Below are 19,338 nucleotides of genomic sequence, written 5' to 3'. Positions count from 1 at the left end.
TACGTCACTGTAGTTCATCATGCTTTTGCCGAAGCGAAAAGTGTGATTATTTTCAAGACCCGGCAACGATGTTGTTAACTGTATAATCGAATGTTTCAAATTGTCATTGGAGATGACAGGCAGGGCTTTCCGTGTTAAAATACAGCTGGACGTACACGCGGTATGTGCCTCTTCGTCGGATGTTAAATATATACTTGCATGCAATTTTATTTCATATGTATAAAATTATTCACGTCAAAAAGACATTTTTTCCTCTCGTTCTTTTCAGGTAACGTGCCCCGGCGTTTGGTTGTGTCCTAATGGCAAAGTGGCCCTGCGATTCGACGCTTTCGACTTCTGCACGGAAACCCGCAGAATAAGCCAAATTTTCCCGCTGTTATTTCATGACAAATTCACCTTCAGCAAGGTCTTCACTCGAATATCCTCCTTGGCGGAGCTGCAGCGCACTTTGGAACGGGAATTTTTATATGCGGAATTAATACAGTGGACGACACCAGCACATCATCGAGGCATTGCTTTGGCCACGTTCGAGATAAATCTAGTGGATTTATTATATCCCACGCCATGCTTTAAGGGTTTACTGGCTGGAGTTGATGTAGATTTATTGATGGAGCCGACCAAATTCTTTCCTGTATGTCTCCCTTTCACATGCTCCCAATGCACTGTTCCATTATAAAATTTCTCATTTCGCCATTTTTGCATATCACAGGGTATCATAGCGCCCAAAATCGAGGTTTCCACCAAAACAATTGTCGAGGAAATATCGGGCCCCTATGACACAAATATGAACAAAAGTTATGTCGTTAATCCAAAAATGATTAACTCTAAGGTACTTCACAAACGAAGATTGGCCACTCGAACGCATGACGTTTATAATTTCTTTTTTTCTCACTTTTTTTCGTATATCCAATGCTTGAGAATTGTCATGATGCTTGTCAAATGCTTGAGATTTCTGTAACGTCGGTCTTGTAAATTTGTAAATTTCAGCAAACAAGCGGACAGAGAAAAAGGCCGGTCAAAGGTATTCTCAGACAACGAAAAGTCTGTCACACTAAACCGAGATCTCAGAGCTGCCGACCGTATGCATTATTATATATATATATGAAATATTTTTATATTATTAACATTAACAACAATAACATATGTAGGTCTCTTATTTAATTAATTAACAGAAATCTTAATTAATAGATATCGTCAGAGATCTAACAGTATCGACGATTCTCATCACTGTGATACCACATGTACAACAAACCATTGCATTGATCAGTGTTATCATTCAGTAAGGAAGAATTCTCCATATATTCGAAAGGAAGCCGAAGCTGCCGTGATATGCCATGATAATATTCATGTTACGGACAATTGTCCAGTTTGTTTAAAATATAATTGTTACTTTTCTAAATGTTACGACGATTCGGACATAGCCAAAAGATGTATCGACTTTAAGTGTCGCGGTCGTAGACTTGTTGATTATGATTTGTACAATACCGAAGAATGTTGCTCTTGTATTTACGGACTGTCTGATGCGCGGGAGGAATCATTGTGAGTTGATTGAAAAAAGGCTGTGTGTATGTGTATATGTTCCTCAACAATTCTTTTACATTACAGATTACAATCTAAAATCAGAAATCTTCAGAAAGCTAGAGAGAAATTGTTTGCTACTGAAACTATGAAGTAAGTGAATGAAATTATCATGTGTGAAAATAGAACGTTTTGATATATTTAAACTTTGGAAATATTATTTCAGTATCGAGGAATACGATCCGAATTACGAATATAATCGGGATCACTCCCGAAGTCACGAGTTTTACAAGGATCTAGAAAAATTTTATAAAAGAATGTACAAGCAAGCGAAAATACGAGCGCAGGAAGTCGATAATTGAAGTCGAGAAAAATTGTCGTCGTTTAAATCTTTATAAAATTTTTTCTAAAGATTTTTATATGAAATTTGAAAACATAGGTCGATTGAATGTTTTATATATACAATATTTAACGAAAGAATTTTCACTGAAAGAAGACTAGTTGTGATTAATTAAAATAATTAATTGACTATACTGTGTGTGTATAAGTGAAATTGTTCAATTAACATTATTCCAGAGATACAAGTATAATACACGCTGTGTTCTTATCTTTATCAAAATAGCAGTCGCATGAAATAAAAATATAGAAATTGATTACATACGTAAACGATGAAATATGTGTGTACAATGTAGAGATGTGAGAAGTTTGGAATATATGTACAAAATAAATAAAAACTGTTCTTTCTCTTTCACTTTCTGTACACTTGATATCCGTCTCTGTATGTTGGCGCGTCCGAGACTCGAGTGCCACGTAGAGCGACGGATTTCTTCAAGAGCGCTGGCATTCTAAGATGTAAGCCACGTCCCTGCGGGGTCCAAGCCTTTAATGAGATGCGTTCGTTTTCTCCACCAGCGATCGCGATCCATCCTGTGACAATTATGGTTTTCATGAGATTTAGTGTCAGCGTTAATGTGTTACTGAAACTTTTTATTTGTTGTAAAGAAAGATTACCCGCGTTAGACAGGACAACATCGGCAACTGATTCATTCTTTCCGATACCAATAACTTCTATTTCCTTGGATCCTAATGGAGGCCAATGTTTCAATCGGTCCGGGTCGTTCTCAGGTACAACAAACGCTTTCGTTTTGAGTAATTCATTGTATATATCGTCCGCATCCAAAGTATTGGTTATAGTAATCGGCAATTCTCTGCTCGAGAATATTGTGCACCTACATGACAATATGCAAATCGTTTTCACAATATACTTAAATATCTTCAATTTATATATTACTATTATATAATAAAAAAATACCTAATGAAATTATCACCCTCCAGATAATCCAATCTACCAATTCCGCCCAAAAATATCGTCTGATTTGCTTGTAAAATAAATGTTCTAGGCGAGATTATTTTCGTCGGTAAAACTGACAAAAGTTCCGGTGTTGTTAACAGATCTAAAATCTGATCTGATTGAATGGTGCCGGGAGTATCGTAACACCAGCGGCTGTACTTATATTCCTCTTTAGTTTCATCAAAGCCAAATTGTTGCATATCAATCCAATGTTTTCTTTCCGAAAATAGATCGCCCTGATTACCCTTAATTTGCGATTCAAATGTTCTGCCAATATGACCTAAATTTGGATATTATAATTATTTACTTTTTTATGTAATACACATTAACAAATATTTTCGATCAAATATGATTGCATCAAATGCGATTGCATATCACGAGAATGGCTTGATAATAAAAATGCGACACGTACTTTGTAATGTAGCATACTGCATGTTACGCGTTGTTTTGAACTGATTGTTTCTTAATATCTCTTCAGCACGTTTATACTGTTGTTCCTGTTTCAATCGCATCGTTCTTAAATAAAGCCTCCATCTGAGGGGATTTAATATAGGAAACTTCAGCAAATTTAAAGTTGTGCCTGGCCAGGGAGAGATGGTTGCGCGTTGTATAAGATCCACAGCTTGTACTTTGCAGTAATCAGATTGCAGCAACGCATTAAACAGAGAAGATTTACCCACATTTGTGCATCCAATTACATAAACATCTCCTAAGAATTAAAATATATATTTTTAAATTTATATTTTCTCTCTTTTTAGAATGAATTTGTTCGAATCGATATGCTTACCCTTATATTTCCACAAAGTATGTAACTTATTTATTAATTCTTCTATGCCAAAGCCAGTTTTTGCGGATATGAGCGCTGTATGTACTATTTTCTCCTTCTTAATTCCTGTATTTTCCACAGCCTTTGATAGGCACTCCTTAACATGATTGAAGAAACGTGGTGAATCCTGAGGTAGTAGGTCAATTTTATTTCCTACCACAAATACTGGTGTCAGAGAATGCAGCACGCTATTTATCTCAGGCCATATGCTACATGGAAAATCCGTAAGATCGACCATCAGTATGACAGCACACTTCTTTCTCTTTATTACCTTCAAAAGCTTTGGATATTCGTCCGCCGATACTTTCACCTCTAACGTAGTATTGTAGTACTTCATGAAGTGGCATCTCTGACAAATCATGATTCGCAATTGGTTTTGGCTTTTGTTTAGAAACAGCTCCGAAGGCAAATAACCTGGCAAAGCGTGATCTTTGCAATGCAACAAAGCCCCGCATCCGCCGCAAGGAACGGAGCTGATATTGGAGTTGGGATCCGGAGTGCCGTAATTGCTGAGCCACTTATTGTCGAGCAAAGTATCATCGTATTGTTCGACATCGACCATCCAATTGAGTGGAACATTGGGCAAATCTCCTTTGTCCGAAGGATCTGTATCCGTTTCCTCTAAATAATCTTTTAGAGTGAGCTCTTTACCTTTGCTGAAAGCCACTTTCTTCTCTTCCAAGTATTTTTCATACAAAGCTTTATACTTGTCACTCAATGGTATTGCATGTTCGTCAAAGTTACTTTTGTTCAAATCATTCGACGACGTATTCACATTACTATACTTATCTGTACTCGCATATGGCATGTGTATAGGTTTAATAGACTTTGTCAAATATGTTTCTGTATGTTCTTCCTGCAAACTGTCATCGCTCTCATCATTTCTCTTGTCCAAGAGTATACTGTAGACCGGCACATTCATGAGTCTGTGATTTTGTATTTGTTTCTCTGCACCCTTGATCTTCTTTTTTAGGAGGAAACGTTTCATATAATTCATTCTCACCTTCTGATGATCTAAATAGTCGCAATAAATCAATTTTTCTCGCAATGCCGCGACCCTGGGATCGAGCGATGCAGCAGTATCCTCCTTCACACCATACTTTGTGGAATAACCGAAAGTCTGAACTAAATACTTGTATTTGTTGCGACAGATTCTCAAATGGCAATACGTGTTGTCTATATAATTTCTCCATATTGTATGATTCGTAGAAATAATCAATTTAATATTATTTACAGATAACATGGTCAAGATATTAAACGTGCTTCAATGTGACATTTATCGCAATCTACTTGAAGTGATGGACCTGAGGTGTTGGACCTAGAATACGGAATTTGAAAAATAAGATTACTTTTTATGCAGTTCGAAAGATAATTATATAGTATAATATAGAATCGAATTAGCAATGTGTTAAATAGAAACTATTTTTGATCTAACCTACAATTTTATATACGCACATGAGACGGTCACGTAAATTAGAACGTAAACAGAGAGAGCTTGGGAGCAGCCATCTTGGTTTGTAGGGTGGAGGATTTTTCCATCTATATTTACTTTATAGAATTACATAAGTCATTTTCGACTACCGATAAATGATCGATTTTTTGCTGCGAGTATGTACTATGTCTAAAAATTAAAAATCAGAAATATACACTGATAAAATGAAATACTATTAAAGATGGCTACCCATGATCTTATCATAAATTTTCTTTACGATCAAGCGGGATTGATGGGTCTGGGAGATAATAAAAAGATACGATGTCGATCGCGACATTCGCATAAAATTGTATAAATTTTTTTTTCTCCACAATTAAAAAATATGATCGATAACTTTATTGACGGCTATTTTGATCATCGCGATTATTTATATTTTATAAAACTTATTAAACTTTATAATCGTATGCCGATTATTAATAATAAATATCACGTTGCTTTGAAAAAATCTTGTGATCTTTTATACTGTCGAATAAGAACTTGAAGTTCTGCAAGAAAATTGGCACGGATATGTTATATATGTATATGCGTAATGCATAAATAGAATCGATCATATTTATAAAGTACAAGTGTCTTCATATATATATTATATTATAAAAGTTTTTACACATTGTAATAATTATTTGTAAGATTATTACACTTTAATCATATCTTTGAATTATTCGCGAGAAAAATTCTATCTTGGTCGAAAATAAATAAGAAAACATTGAAAGTCTTTTGCCAGGGGCCTTTTATAGCTACTAGAGTTGTTATGATCTTATAAAGCATCGAGAAATATAAACATCTTGTTTTTCGCGTGATTATCTGCGACAATAACAGCTAATAAAATTGAGTGGACGAATTTGTGTTCTACAAGAGCGAGAAAGAGAAAGAGAGAGAGAGAGAGAGAGAGAGAGAGAGAGAGAATATTTCATTTATATTTTTCACAATCCAATTTGTCATTCTAGTGGCGTGGATAGGAGAAATAGACTACAACAACTTATATCACGATTTGGTTGAAGGAATATATTAAAAATTAATTATTGGTATTTTACAATTAATATATTGCTTCAAGTGCCAAGTCTTTCGTTAATATCTACATTATTTACATTAATATCATTTAAATTATTCGAGGTATGTAATATTTTGTTACTGAAATTCCATATTACTGTCTTTATTATATTTCAATATTCAAACAAATGCTACATTAAGATTGGCCATTGTTATACATTTTATCGTTTCCGTTTTGCTTGAAATTAGTGTTCTCCAGCAAGTATAACAAGATTTTGTTATAAATATAAAATAAAAATCTTTTTTACAGGCAATTAATTTAGCATTGCGATATTGATGACAAAAGTTGATAGAAAAGATTGGATAAAAAGAACTACATTCTCGGAACTTTTTTTGAAATTTAGATAGAAACTCATTAAATAAGTATGATGTGTTTTACTAAATTAATACGAATCTTAACGCAAACATTTTATAGGTCATTTTCGTTCGTAGCTAGTATTGCTATTAAAAATGGTATTGCTTTTATGCTATTTTTATCAGGTAAAATATGTTATATATAATTTATATGTAATAATGTATTGTGTATAAGATATTTATTTAGTTAATATTAAAATTAAAGTTTATCTTAGTTTTAAAAAATGAAGATTAATGATTGTTCGTGCGCGCGCTCTCTCTTTTTTACATTTCTATTTTTCTTTTAATATTTACATTATAAGAGAAAGTGTTAAAAGATAATTATATAATGACATATTAGAATACGTACAAAATTAAAAATTGTTGAGTTTACAAAGAATATAATATGTTTTATTACATGCAACAAATAATTCCCATAAAAAAATTAACGAGCCAATAACAAATTTTTCCCCTAACAGAATGTTAATAAATTTATCATAAAAATATTTATTGAGATTGAAAAACAAAAATGAGTAATATTAATAAATTAATAGCAACAGTTATAAATTTATGTATTGAATTATTAATAAGAATTACTTTTTAGTCTGTATAGTATTAGTATCAATTAGTGAGACAAATACTAAATTCGATACAAAAAGAAACATTAAGAATAATGAACAAATTTGGAAATATACACGAATGACACATTCATTCTGGAAGGAGAATGAAGATGAATTAATCTTTATATTATGTTTCTTTCTTCTGTGTCTGATACTTATTTTTCTTGCAATAGGGTAAATTGATATATTTAATATCCATAATATGCGTAATTAAAAAATTTACTATTTTATATACTAATATACACAATTAATTTATATATATTTTATATATAACAGTTTATAATCCATCAAAATTTTATTTAAAGAAAAACTTAAATTTTGTAAAAAATGAAAAAAATTCTTATCGTGTTTATATAATATTTTTACTTTTACTAATTTTATAATTAAAAAAAGAATAACTTTTTTAATATAATAATATAATATAATATAATAATGATAATTATGTGTGTGTGTGTTTGCAATATAAGAAAAATAATAAAGTTTAAACTATTAATAATAACAAATTTATATTTTTTCAACAATAATAAAGTTAAAACAATTTTAAATTTTATAAATGCCGTGTTATTTTATCATAAAAATTTTGGAAAAGATTAAATTTAGTATGTTAAATTTTCTATTTTTCTAATTAATAATTGCAATATAAAAAGAGCTTTATTCATTTTCTTATAAGTATTGCCATTATTGGAAACAATTTTTTTACATTCGTTTACTATTTCTGATTGTAACAGATGTCTTAAAACTAAATACAGTCAAATCTTGATATCCTGGTGTTATCGAAATTTTTTTGATACTCAAGTTGACATAAATTATCCTCTGCCTAGAGACAATAACTATTGGCAAGCCCGTTATCGTAATAACAGAATTTACTGGAATGACAATGCATTGCAATACGTGAGTAAAATGAACAGTAAATTATATGCATATTTTTATCTCAAATCCGTACATTTTTTGAGACACATTAGAAATAAGTAATGTTGTAAGCATACAAATGAGTATTGATATAAATATAAAAAGTCTCAGACATGGTTAAATTTTAAAAATATATTTCATTCATTATATATATATAAGAAAAATTTATATATGCGATTTTAGATACGCTTTCTTTTTGAATTTTGTAAACATGTTTTGTTTATGATGAAGTTTGGCAAGAACATCTTAAAAATAATTTTATTTTCTCAGCAAACAATTATTTTCTCTCAATGTCTTATCAACTGTCTAGAGTATTTAAAAATTCTAAATTATTTCAAATTTTATGACTCAAATATTGTAATAATTCGATTTCGAAATTTTTACCCAATAGCAACACATTAGCAAGACTAAGATTAGCAATAGAGAAGTTTCTATAAATAAAAATTTAAAAGTTGTAAATTAATAGATTTAAGTGGATAAATGAAAGGAATTTATTTCCAACAATTTTTTTATTACCAGTTATTCTTGTCTAACTCTATCATAAAAGCAATTATAATTTAGAAAAAAAGATGTTTTGAATTTATATTTATACTTTTTTATATTTATAGTTAATAGTATATGCTTCTAAACTTGTTTTCATTATATCTATTATTAATTGTTTACGTATAGTTATTATTATATTAATAATATTAATATCTCTAATTTTAGCAACCACCAGAGGATATTTAATTCGAAAAATTTCATTGATGTTTTACACATTGTCACAAAGACATTTACTTATAGTAAATCTTGATCAAATCTATTAAATCTATTATGTGAAACCCGAGTCTCAACTTTAAGTCTTCTTAAACTATAGTTTTTCTGCATGATTAATTCTTAAGATAAGATATTTTTTAATAAATATATAATGTATGTAATATCGAATAAAAAAACTATTGCAAACATAAATAATAACTTTACATATAAATTAATTTTTATATAAATTTTATAAATAATTTCTTGTTATATAAAAATCGACACTTTTATATATATATATATATATATATATATATATATATATATATATATATACATATATTTTTATTTATTATATTATACTATAATGTGTATAATATAATATAATATTGTATATAATATATGTAAACGTTATAAAAATTATACGTATATTTTATGTACTTGGTCATGCATTTTTATATCATTTCTTCTGTATTTTTATTGATGACTATTTTTTGTATATTAAATTGCACGATACTAAATAGAAAATATTAAGAATTTGACACATATTATTGAGGTTTTTTCATTTTTTATTAAAAAATGTTCTTCCACAAAATAATATTGCAGAATTTATTACCGATTAATCAAAACTTATACCAATATACGTCTATCATAATTATATTAATTAAATATAATATAAATATATTTGTCTTATTGATAGTTGATCAGTACGGTTGCACGCGAGTTAAAATTTACTAAATAAGAATTTTTTAAATTATATATGTTATGAATGACATTTACATTTTATATATGTGAATTATGATTAATTATAATTTAAAGAATTCTAAATAATGTTTATATATTAATATTATATAAGATTTTGACAGTTAGATGTGTGTGAATATTAGTTTGGTTTTTGAATAGTTTACAATTTGACATTTGTCCACAATTTGATAAGTATCTAAAGATAAACAACTTAGTACGACACTGACAGCCAATAAGATTGAGGCGAATGAACGTTTTACAAGAGAAAGAGAAAGAAGGGGAGAGAATATTTCGTTTATATTTTTTTAAAGTCTACATTTTGTCATTGTCGTGTTGTGAATAGAAGAAGTAAAGTACTATATTAATTAGTGATGCACATGCTGTATTTGATATAAAAAGTACAATCGCTAAAACGGAAGATATTGTGTTAAAAAAAAAAAAAAAAAAAAAAATATATATATATATTACGTCTGTTTAATATGAAATTTTCACATAAATTATGTATTGTTTTTGTGTCAGCGATACTTTATTACTTTACTTACAGGTAAACCAATATTTAATATATCAATATAATTAAGACACTATTTAATATATTAATACTCATAATTAATTTATATATGAACTATTTATAAGCAATTAAGTCTTTACTTAGGAAAAAATTTAAATTATGCGACAGATTAAGAAAATTTTTATCGTATTTATATAATATTCTTACTTTTACTAATTTTATAACTGTAAAAATAATTAATATAAAAATTATAATTGTAAAAACAAAAGAATGCTAGAGTGAAAGATAAAAAAACAAAAAATAATTATTGGTTTAGATATAATAGACATTTTTGGTAAAAATTATCAAAATTATAATAAATCGGTTATTAAATGAATAAGTTAATTTAAACTGAATAAAAACAAGTCCATGTTTTCATGTTTTTTCGATGGTAATAAAACTAAAACGATCTTTTTTTGTTAAATTTGTTAAATACAATGCCGTGTTGTTTTATCAAAATAAATTTAATATGTTGATTTTTATATTTTTCTTATATTATAATAATTATTTATTGCAATATAAATAGATTTTGTTCAATTTTCTTATAAGTATTATAATTATTAAAGACATTATTTAATATTATTTTATTATTTTTGGATAGCAAATTAATATATTTAAAATAAATATATTTTACAACAAAATATAGTCAAAATTCTTAATTCGGTTTAATAGATACTTTACATCTAATGACGATGATGATGACGATGATCATCAGCAAAACCAGAATCAAAATAACAGATGGAGTCATATGAATGGCAATCCAATTGTAAGTAATCCATAAAATATAGACAATAAATTATACTTACAATTTTATTTTAAATATATTTTTTTAAACACATTAGAAATGAGTATAATATAAATGTGTATTGATATAAATATAAGATGTTTAAGAAATAATGTCAAATTCTGTTATAAAAACGGAATAATTTGAAAAAAAGCTGTTTTGGATTAATGTTTTTCAATTTTAGAGAGCAATATATGTTTCTAAACTTGTTTCTTTTATATCGTTATTAATTATTTACATGTAGTTATTATATTAATAATGTTAATAATATCTTCAATATTTGCAGCGTGAAGAAGAACATTAAAGAAAAAAATATTATTGACGTGCGGATTACACATAATCCGTAAAAATATATTTGTCTATGTGTTGAAAAGATCTTTTCAACCTCAAGTCATTTAACCTACGCATAATTATTTTATAAAACAAGGTAATTTTTAATAAATGTTTAATGTAATGACGAATAGAAAAACTATGCTAAATAATTTTAATTTTATTGTTAATATGAAAAAGCCTATTTCAAATATAAATAATTTTAACTCAACATTAGTTTTTATATGAAATTTAAGCCAATTAAAACACAAATTTAGAAAATTTTATTACTTTTTGTAACATAACAAATTTATTTTATACTTGTGGCTTATTTGTAAACTTATTAAATAATTTAAAGTAGAATTTGAAGTTAAAAAGATGAGATATTATCCAATATATTTGCATAATATAAATGCATATCAAATTTCCAAATATATATATATTTATTATATTCAATTATATTATATTTATACTTAATTAATTCCTAAATACATTAATGTTAGGAAATTTGATATACATTCGTAAATAAATAAATAAATAAATAAATAAATAAATATATATATATATATATATATATATATATATATTTATTTATAATTATTATTTATTAATTTATTTTTAAGAAAAACACATGCAAACATAATCAATTCTAATTATGTTTACTTCTTAATTTATTATTGGAGAATAATGTAATTATTGAGAATGATATTACATACAAAAGCATCAAAAGCATTTCAACACACAATATATGTGAAATAAAATTATTTACATATATTTATTAGTCAAAGATTATTATAATTATGTTAAAATTTTCACAGTGATTGATAATCAATAATAAACTAAGAATATAATATAATCAAAAGTGATTGTTTGCATATTTTTTTTTAAAGCTCCAATTTACGGTATAATATATAAATTTATTATAAGTTATAAGTTTTTATATAATCTTCTTCCTGCAAGATTATAATCAAAAATCTTTTTATGAAAATGTTATAATCAGTTTTGTTACAAGTAACAATATTAATGCATAATTCGAGCTTTGTAATTATGTTTGTAATTATGTTTATACAGATTGTATGTTATCTGTTTCTATTTTTCAATGTTATAGAGTGATACTGATTACTGGTCAATTAATTTTAAATTTTTTATGTAAATATTACATTATATTAATTAATTAATTAAAATTAATTGAAATAATTACTAATAATAGTTTTTAACTGTTACATGCAAATTGTTATATAAATTTTTTTTAATAAAAATTAAAAATGTATATTAATCATTCTATTTAAATTTAGTTAAAACTAATATTATTTAAAAATCATATCAATAACATTTTAATTTAGAATTAGATCATAAGTCAATTAATTTATTTATATAATAAAACTAATCAATTAATTTTATTAAAATGTATTTTTTCAAATTTTGAAATTAGCGAGATTATGCAATTTTTTATAAATAAAAAATGTTTTGCATACTTGTAATAAATCAAGAAAATAAAAATAAGTTATTATAAACGATGTAATAACTTATTTTTTCTGATTTATATTACACAGTTATTTATAACATTATAATTACATAATTTCGTTTTTTTTTAAAGAATAATAATAAAATTAAGATAATAATTAATTTAAAATATAAAAAATTTCACAAATTATAAAAATTATACAAATAATTATTTAATTATTTAAATAATTATTAAATAATTTAACATGATGGACATCACAATTATAAAGCTATTTATGAGTAATTAATTAATTATTATCAGATTACTACATGCTAATTATAACATATATAATATTAAGTTAATAATTAATAAATTAAGTTAATAATTAATAAATTAATAGATAAGAGATAAAAGAATTTGTAACTTAAAAATGATTATGATTTCAACAATTTATATAAAGATATTAAACTTGACTGAATATTAGATTCTTTAATAAAGACTATAATACGGATAATAAAAATATTGAATGTTTTTATCAGGCTATATTTAACAATAACAAAAATATTTAAAACTATAAGACTTGTACAAATCTGTATTTAATATAAGTATTTTGTATTTTGTATTTTACTCTATTTATAATTATACATAATACAAATCGTACTTTCAATTCGTATATATTCCACTTGCAAGATATTTTCATATTTAGCAAGTAAAAATTTTACAAAAATAGTTTTTTTGTGATATAATGTGGACATTTGTTTATATACATTTTATTTACTATGAATTTATATCTCTTTTTTTATTGCCGATTGTTTTTTTGTACATTAAATTGCATGATATTAAATACAAAATATGAAGAAGTTGAAATTATTAAAACTTATGCTTTTTTTTATTAGAAAACACATCTCCTTTACAAAATAATACTGCAGAATGAATTACTGATCTCAAACTATATCAATATAAAATATACCATAATTATACCAATTAAATGTAATATAAATATATTCATCTTATTGATAGTCTGTTTTTACGTAAATTAGGATTTATATAAAACATAATTTTTTTTTTTAAATATATATTGCAAATAATATTTTTATTTTATATACGATTTTAAAGAATTTTAAATAGCATTAATTAGATATTAATAATATATAATAAATTAAAGATTATGCAGTAAAGTTTGTTGAATGTTATGTCTGTTTTGATAAGTTTATAACTTGTTTACTGCTTTGATAAACGTATAAAGATAAACAATTTTGTGCGACACTAATAGCCAATAAGATTGAGACGAATTAACCTTCTAAAAGAAAGAAAAAGAAAGATAGTGAGAGAGAGAATGTTTCGTTTATATTTTTCAGAAACCAACATTTGTTATTGTGTCTTGAATAGGAAGAAAATATACTATAACGGCTTGGATCATAATCAAGTAAAATAATATATATATATATATATATATATATATATATATATATATATATATATATATATTAAATCTTATATATTATTGTATTTAATATGACATTTATCTAAGCTTTAACCAAAAATTTATTACACAAATCGCAATAATACACATTATTATTAAAAACGAGATTGTATTATTTTTTTTACTTTAATGTTTTCGATCATATTACTATTTTTATATATCATATCATTTTAATTACCTTTTATGCTATAATGAATGTCCTTCAATTTAATAATTCATTGTTATACATTTTATCGTTTTTGTTTTGCTTAAAATTTCTGCCCTCGGACAAGTACTACAAGATTTTGTTATAAATATAAAATAAATGTCTTTTTTATAGGCAATTAATGCGTCACGATATTGGCAACAAAAATCGCATAGGAAAGGTTGGATAAAAAGAACTACGTTCTCAAATTTTGTTGAACTTTAGATAGAAAATCCTTAAACAATTATTTATAATGTATTTTACTGCATTAATGCGAATCTTAAGACAAACGTTTTATTTATTCGCAGTTAGTTTTGCTAAAACTAGTGTTGCTTTTATGCTATTTATATCAGGTAAAATATAATATATACAATTCATACAATAAAATATTGTATAATAGATTTATTTAATTAAAAATTTTTAATTTGACTTTTAAAAGTGGCAAATAATGATTGTTTGTGTGCTCGTGCGCATATTCTTTGTCTATTTTTTACATTTTTTTGTTAAATATTTGTCACAGAAAATATGAAGAGAGATTTATATAATACATATTAAAGAACGTACAAAATATATATTTTTTGATTTTGCGGAATAATAATAATATGTTTTATTAAATATAAACTTACATTTATACTAACGTATCTATAAGAATATACATATATATTCTTATTTTTATAATAAATTAATTAATTTTACAATTAATTCTCATAATAAGATTAATGCACTTATAACAAATTTTTCTTTTAACATAACGTTATTAAACTTATAATAAAGTTTGCAAAGATATTGTGGCGAAAAAATGAGTAATACTGATAAGTTAATAACAATAGTTATGAATATATATGTAGAATTATTAATAAGAATAATTTTTTAGTTTTTATGGTATTAATACCAATTAATGAGATGCATATTGAATCTGATATAAGTAATAACATTCGGATCATTAAATTGAAAGATAATCTGAAAGATGTGCCAAAAACACGTTCAATCTGGATGAAAAATTTAGAAAAAATAATATATACAATAACATATTTATTGGGCCTTATTAATTATTGCCTAATAATTTATTTAATTACTTTTAATTGCCTGTTTTTTATTTACATTTTGTGGTATATATGGTAAATCGATATTCAATATATATATATATAATATTCTTTTCTTACAAATTTTATAACTGAAATAATAATTAATATAATAATGATAATTGTAACAACAACAAAATTTTAGAATTAAAAATTAAAGCCAAAAACCAATTATTATTAGTTCACGTAAAATAATTATTTTGAATAAAAATTATAAAAACTAAGATAAATTTATTAAATTAATGCAAAAGTAAATTATATAAGTGTATGATATATGTATATATATAAACATTTATATGTATATACATACCCACATAGGCGCACACGAGATAAATTTAGTTGAATGTTGGATTTTATATTTTTCTTATTATAATAATTATTAATTGCAATATAAAGGGTCTTGTTAATTTTTTATAAATATTGTCATTAATGGAATTAATTTTTTAAGGTTTTTTTTTTTTTTTATAGCACTAGACATGGTCGTAGGTTACGAAATGGTTTTTTTCGGATCCTTATCGACAATTATGTTGTGCCAAATCATTAACCTCCTAGAGACAATGACCATTAGCATATCCGTTAACGAAATAATAGAATTTATTGAAATAACGATACAACAAAATACAATATAAATATAATAGAAATAGAATATAAACGCTAAATCATATGCAGAATTTATCTGAAACTGGTATATTTTGAGTCGGAAAATCTTAAACATCATTGAATTAGAAATTAATATTATATAATTATATAAGTTTTTGGCAGTTGAGTGTACGTAAATATCTGTTATTAGAATAGTTTATAATTTGACGTTTGTTCACGGTTTGATGAGTATCTAAAAATAAACAACTTTGTGCGATACTGCCAGCCAATAAAATTGAGGCAAATTAACATACGTTTTTACAAGAGAGAGAAAGAAAAAAGGAGAGAGAAGAACTTGTTTATATTTATCAGAAGCTACCATTTATCATTGACCTGTCGTGAAGAGAAGAGGTAGACCACAACGATTTGGATCGCGATCTGGTAAAGCAACAAATTAATATTATAAAATTAATTCTTAACATCTTAGTATGCTTCATATGCCAAGTCTTTCGTTAGTATCTGATTTCTTTACGATTATTTTAATATTTGTTTTAAATTTGTGTACATTTAAATCATCAGTCTGACAATTTATTAAAATTCTTTTCTGTTTTGCTTACAATCTATGCTGTTGAGTAAGTACAACAAGATTTCGTTACAAATATGAAATAAATGTCTTTTTTGCAGACGATTAAAACAGCATCACGATATTAATAACAAAAGTTGCATTAAAAAAATTGGATAAGGAGGACTACGTTCTCAAATTTTATTGAAGTTTAAATAAGAAATTCCTAAATAAATATTCATGATGTGTTTTACTAGATTAATGCAAATCTTAATGCAAACGTTTCGTTGGTTACATTCGTTCGTAACAAGTATTGCTGATATCGGTATTAAAACTAGTATTGCTTTGGTGCTATTTATATCAGGTAAAATATGATATATATAATTTATATAGTAATATATTATATATTAGATTTATTTAAGTTAATAAATCAAAATTTTTAAATCAAGTTTTAAAAAAATGGAAATTAATAATTGTTTGCACTAGGGCGCGCATGTGTTTTTTATATTTTTGTTTTTTTTTTGTTGGTTTTTTTAAATAATTATTACCGTATGTGTAAAAAAAATTATAAAATAATATTAAAGATAATTATATAATAATAATTAAAAAACGTATAAAAAATATATATTTTCTAATTTCACGGATACATAATAATATATTTTATTTAGACACAAACTTATATTTTATTAATGTGTCAATAAAAATGTATATATTTCTATTCTAAATATATTAATTAATTTCCATAAAAAAATATTAATGCAATAACAAATTTTTCTTTTAGCATAATGTTAAATTATAATTATAACAAAATTTTGTGAAAAAATGAATAATACTGATAAATTAATGACAATAGTTACCAATTTAGACATGGAATTATTAATAAAAATTATTTTTTAGTTTTTATGGTATTAATACCAATTAGTGAGACAGATACTAAAGTCGATACAAGTAATAACATTCAGATCATTAAATTGAAAGATAAGGTGGAAAGTATTCCAAAAACACCTACACGTTGGATGAAAATATTTGAAGATATATTATATATGACGATATTTATATTATTTGTGTTTTTGTGTTGCTTCGGATTTATTAAATGGCTGTTAAATATTTTAATTATGATATGGTAAACCGATATTTAATATACTAATTTACTTAATTAATGTTTTATTTAATATACATAATTAATTTTTATGTAAGTGATTCATAATTAATTAAGATTTTATTTACTGAATAACTTAAATTATAAAACAAATTTTTAAAAATTCGATTAATATTTACATAATATTCTTATTCTTACTAATTTTATAATTAAAGAAATAATTAATATAATAATGATAATTGTAAAACAAAAAAATGTAAAATAAAAATTAAAGTCAAAAATTTATTATTATCGGTTCAGATCAAATAGATAGAGATAAATTATTTCCAATAAAAATTATTAAAAGTAAAATAATTAAATGAATAAGTAAATAAATTATAAACATGTATGATATATGTATATTCATATGTACATGTACATTAATATATACACATATATATACGTATATGTATGTGCTCATATATAAATGAGAGCAATGTGTGTATGTATGCGTGTGTGAGATGTGTGTAAATGCAACATAGGAAAAATAATTATTTTGTTTAAACTATTAATAATAACAAATTCATATTATTTTAATGATAATAAAATCAAAACAAATTTTTATTTTTTAAATATAATGCCGCATTATCATCAAAATTCTGGAAAAAATAAAGATAAATTTAATATGTCAAATTTTATTTTAATTTGTTTTCCTTATTATAATAATTAGTAACTGTAACATAAGACAAGTTTTGGTAATTTTCCTATAAATGTATTGCTATTCATGGAAATAATTTTTAAAAACCTTTTACTATTTTTAATTTTGTAGCACTAGAAATGGCCGTACGTTACTATATCAAAATATTCGGAATGCTTTCAACCCTGATGAGTCAGATAGTGATGATTCTATAGGTGGCCGTTACCTATAACAAGATAATAAAATTTATTGGAATGACAATGCAATGAAATACGTAAATAAAATATGAACGGTAAATTATAGGCAGAGTTTATCTTAAATTGGTACGTTTTAAATCGGTACACTCGAGAAATAATATAAGCATGCAAACAAGTATCGATATGAGTATAAGATTTTTGAAAATTAAATGACCAAATTTTAGAAATAAATTCTATTCATTATATAAATGAGAAATTAATTCTATTCATTATATAAATGAGAAACATTTATATAAACGTGATTTTAGGAACGCTTCTCTTTTAAATTATAAACACTTTCTGTTTACGATAAAGTTTGGCAAGAACATTTTGAAAAAAAAGGTGCAAAAAATAATTTTATTTTCACAAATATTTACTTTCTATCAACGTCTTATCAACTATTTAAAATGTTTAAAAATTTTTAGAAGATTTGAGATTTTATAACACGAAATAATAATACAATTTCAAATTTTTTCCAAATGGCAATAAAATAGCAAAACGAGAATCAGTAATAATTTTATAAAACCTTCTAAATAAAAATCTAAAAATTTTAAAACATTCAATTTAAATGGATAAATAAGAGGAATTCATTTCTCACAATTTTTTTTACTTACTCTTCTTGTCAAACTCTGTAAAAGCTTGCAATTTAGAAAGAAAGATGTTTTGGATTTATTTTTATATTAATTTTCAAATTTTATAATGAAGAGCATGTGCTTGTAAACTTGTTTATTTCTATTATATTTATTATTAATTGTGTTTATGTATAGTTATTAATATA

At 24.8% G+C, this 19,338-nt stretch overlaps 3 protein-coding genes and 3 long non-coding RNA genes across 9 annotated transcripts; 5 read left to right on the top strand and 1 right to left on the bottom strand.

Moving 5' to 3' along the window:
• The first annotated feature begins 21 nt into the window (after positions 1-21).
• Positions 22-2,269, top strand: LOC126852358 (spermatogenesis-associated protein 6). The gene is made up of 7 exons (XM_050597099.1): positions 22-160; positions 269-631; positions 710-829; positions 988-1,079; positions 1,189-1,539; positions 1,606-1,671; positions 1,745-2,269. The coding sequence occupies exons 1-7, from the start codon at positions 113-115 to the stop codon at positions 1,878-1,880; spliced, it is 1,176 nt and encodes a 391-aa protein (XP_050453056.1). The 5' UTR covers positions 22-112; the 3' UTR covers positions 1,881-2,269.
• LOC126852330 (nitric oxide-associated protein 1) lies at positions 2,052-5,257 on the bottom strand. Of its 3 annotated transcripts, none has more exons than XM_050597029.1 (6): positions 5,151-5,257; positions 3,657-5,013; positions 3,282-3,578; positions 2,831-3,149; positions 2,530-2,747; positions 2,052-2,445 (listed from the first exon to the last, which is right to left on the bottom strand). In XM_050597029.1, the coding sequence occupies exons 2-6, from the start codon at positions 4,936-4,938 to the stop codon at positions 2,267-2,269; spliced, it is 2,295 nt and encodes a 764-aa protein (XP_050452986.1). In that variant the 5' UTR covers positions 4,939-5,013; positions 5,151-5,257; the 3' UTR covers positions 2,052-2,266. The 3 variants fall into 3 exon arrangements, with proteins under 3 accessions (XP_050452986.1, XP_050452985.1, XP_050452984.1); XM_050597028.1 differs by having other exon boundaries at positions 5,135-5,225; XM_050597027.1 differs by having other exon boundaries at positions 5,131-5,195.
• A 750-nt stretch (positions 5,258-6,007) lies between these two features.
• LOC126852379 (uncharacterized) lies at positions 6,008-8,966 on the top strand. 2 transcript variants are annotated; one of them, XM_050597150.1, is made up of 5 exons: positions 6,008-6,297; positions 6,650-6,714; positions 7,172-7,361; positions 7,916-8,078; positions 8,805-8,966. In XM_050597150.1, the coding sequence occupies exons 2-5, from the start codon at positions 6,699-6,701 to the stop codon at positions 8,823-8,825; spliced, it is 390 nt and encodes a 129-aa protein (XP_050453107.1). In that variant the 5' UTR covers positions 6,008-6,297; positions 6,650-6,698; the 3' UTR covers positions 8,826-8,966. The 2 variants fall into 2 exon arrangements, with proteins under 2 accessions (XP_050453107.1, XP_050453106.1); XM_050597149.1 differs by having other exon boundaries at positions 6,485-6,714.
• Positions 8,967-9,828: 862 nt separating this feature from the next.
• LOC126852393 (uncharacterized) lies at positions 9,829-11,454 on the top strand. The gene is made up of 3 exons (XR_007687820.1): positions 9,829-10,119; positions 10,795-10,892; positions 11,200-11,454. It is a non-coding gene; the product is annotated as an uncharacterized LOC126852393 (long non-coding RNA).
• Positions 11,455-14,025: 2,571 nt separating this feature from the next.
• On the top strand, positions 14,026-16,084 carry LOC126852395 (uncharacterized). The gene is made up of 4 exons (XR_007687822.1): positions 14,026-14,085; positions 14,462-14,679; positions 15,201-15,444; positions 15,877-16,084. It is a non-coding gene; the product is annotated as an uncharacterized LOC126852395 (long non-coding RNA).
• A 29-nt stretch (positions 16,085-16,113) lies between these two features.
• Positions 16,114-19,132, top strand: LOC126852392 (uncharacterized). Its single transcript, XR_007687819.1, has 4 exons — positions 16,114-16,428; positions 16,672-16,913; positions 17,447-17,672; positions 18,457-19,132. It is a non-coding gene; the product is annotated as an uncharacterized LOC126852392 (long non-coding RNA).
• The last annotated feature ends 206 nt before the right edge of the window (positions 19,133-19,338 follow it).

This window comes from Cataglyphis hispanica, chromosome 10, assembly GCF_021464435.1.
Source record: "Cataglyphis hispanica isolate Lineage 1 chromosome 10, ULB_Chis1_1.0, whole genome shotgun sequence".
NCBI classification, from domain to species: Eukaryota; Metazoa; Arthropoda; class Insecta; order Hymenoptera; family Formicidae; genus Cataglyphis; species Cataglyphis hispanica.
This window is presented reverse-complemented; position numbering and strand designations above follow the sequence as displayed.

Excerpts from the sequence above, each read along its gene's own strand:
- LOC126852358 (XM_050597099.1), top strand. The coding sequence starts at position 113 with ATGACAGGCAGGGCTTTCCGTGTTAAAATACAGCTGGACGTACACGCG. Across the intron at positions 161-268 it reads TACAGCTGGACGTACACGCG|GTAACGTGCCCCGGCGTTTG; the intron begins GTATGTGCCTCT and ends CGTTCTTTTCAG. Across the intron at positions 830-987 it reads CAAAAATGATTAACTCTAAG|CAAACAAGCGGACAGAGAAA; the intron begins GTACTTCACAAA and ends TGTAAATTTCAG.
- LOC126852330 (XM_050597029.1), bottom strand. The coding sequence starts at position 4,938 with ATGTTATCTGTAAATAATATTAAATTGATTATTTCTACGAATCATACA. Across the intron at positions 3,150-3,281 it reads GCAGTATGCTACATTACAAA|GTCATATTGGCAGAACATTT; the intron begins GTACGTGTCGCA and ends ATCCAAATTTAG. Across the intron at positions 2,748-2,830 it reads GAGGGTGATAATTTCATTAG|GTGCACAATATTCTCGAGCA; the intron begins GTATTTTTTTAT and ends ATTGTCATGTAG.
- LOC126852379 (XM_050597149.1), top strand. The coding sequence starts at position 6,600 with ATGATGTGTTTTACTAAATTAATACGAATCTTAACGCAAACATTTTAT. Across the intron at positions 7,362-7,915 it reads CTTATTTTTCTTGCAATAGG|ATGTCTTAAAACTAAATACA; the intron begins GTAAATTGATAT and ends TGATTGTAACAG. Across the intron at positions 8,079-8,804 it reads ATGACAATGCATTGCAATAC|CAACCACCAGAGGATATTTA; the intron begins GTGAGTAAAATG and ends CTCTAATTTTAG.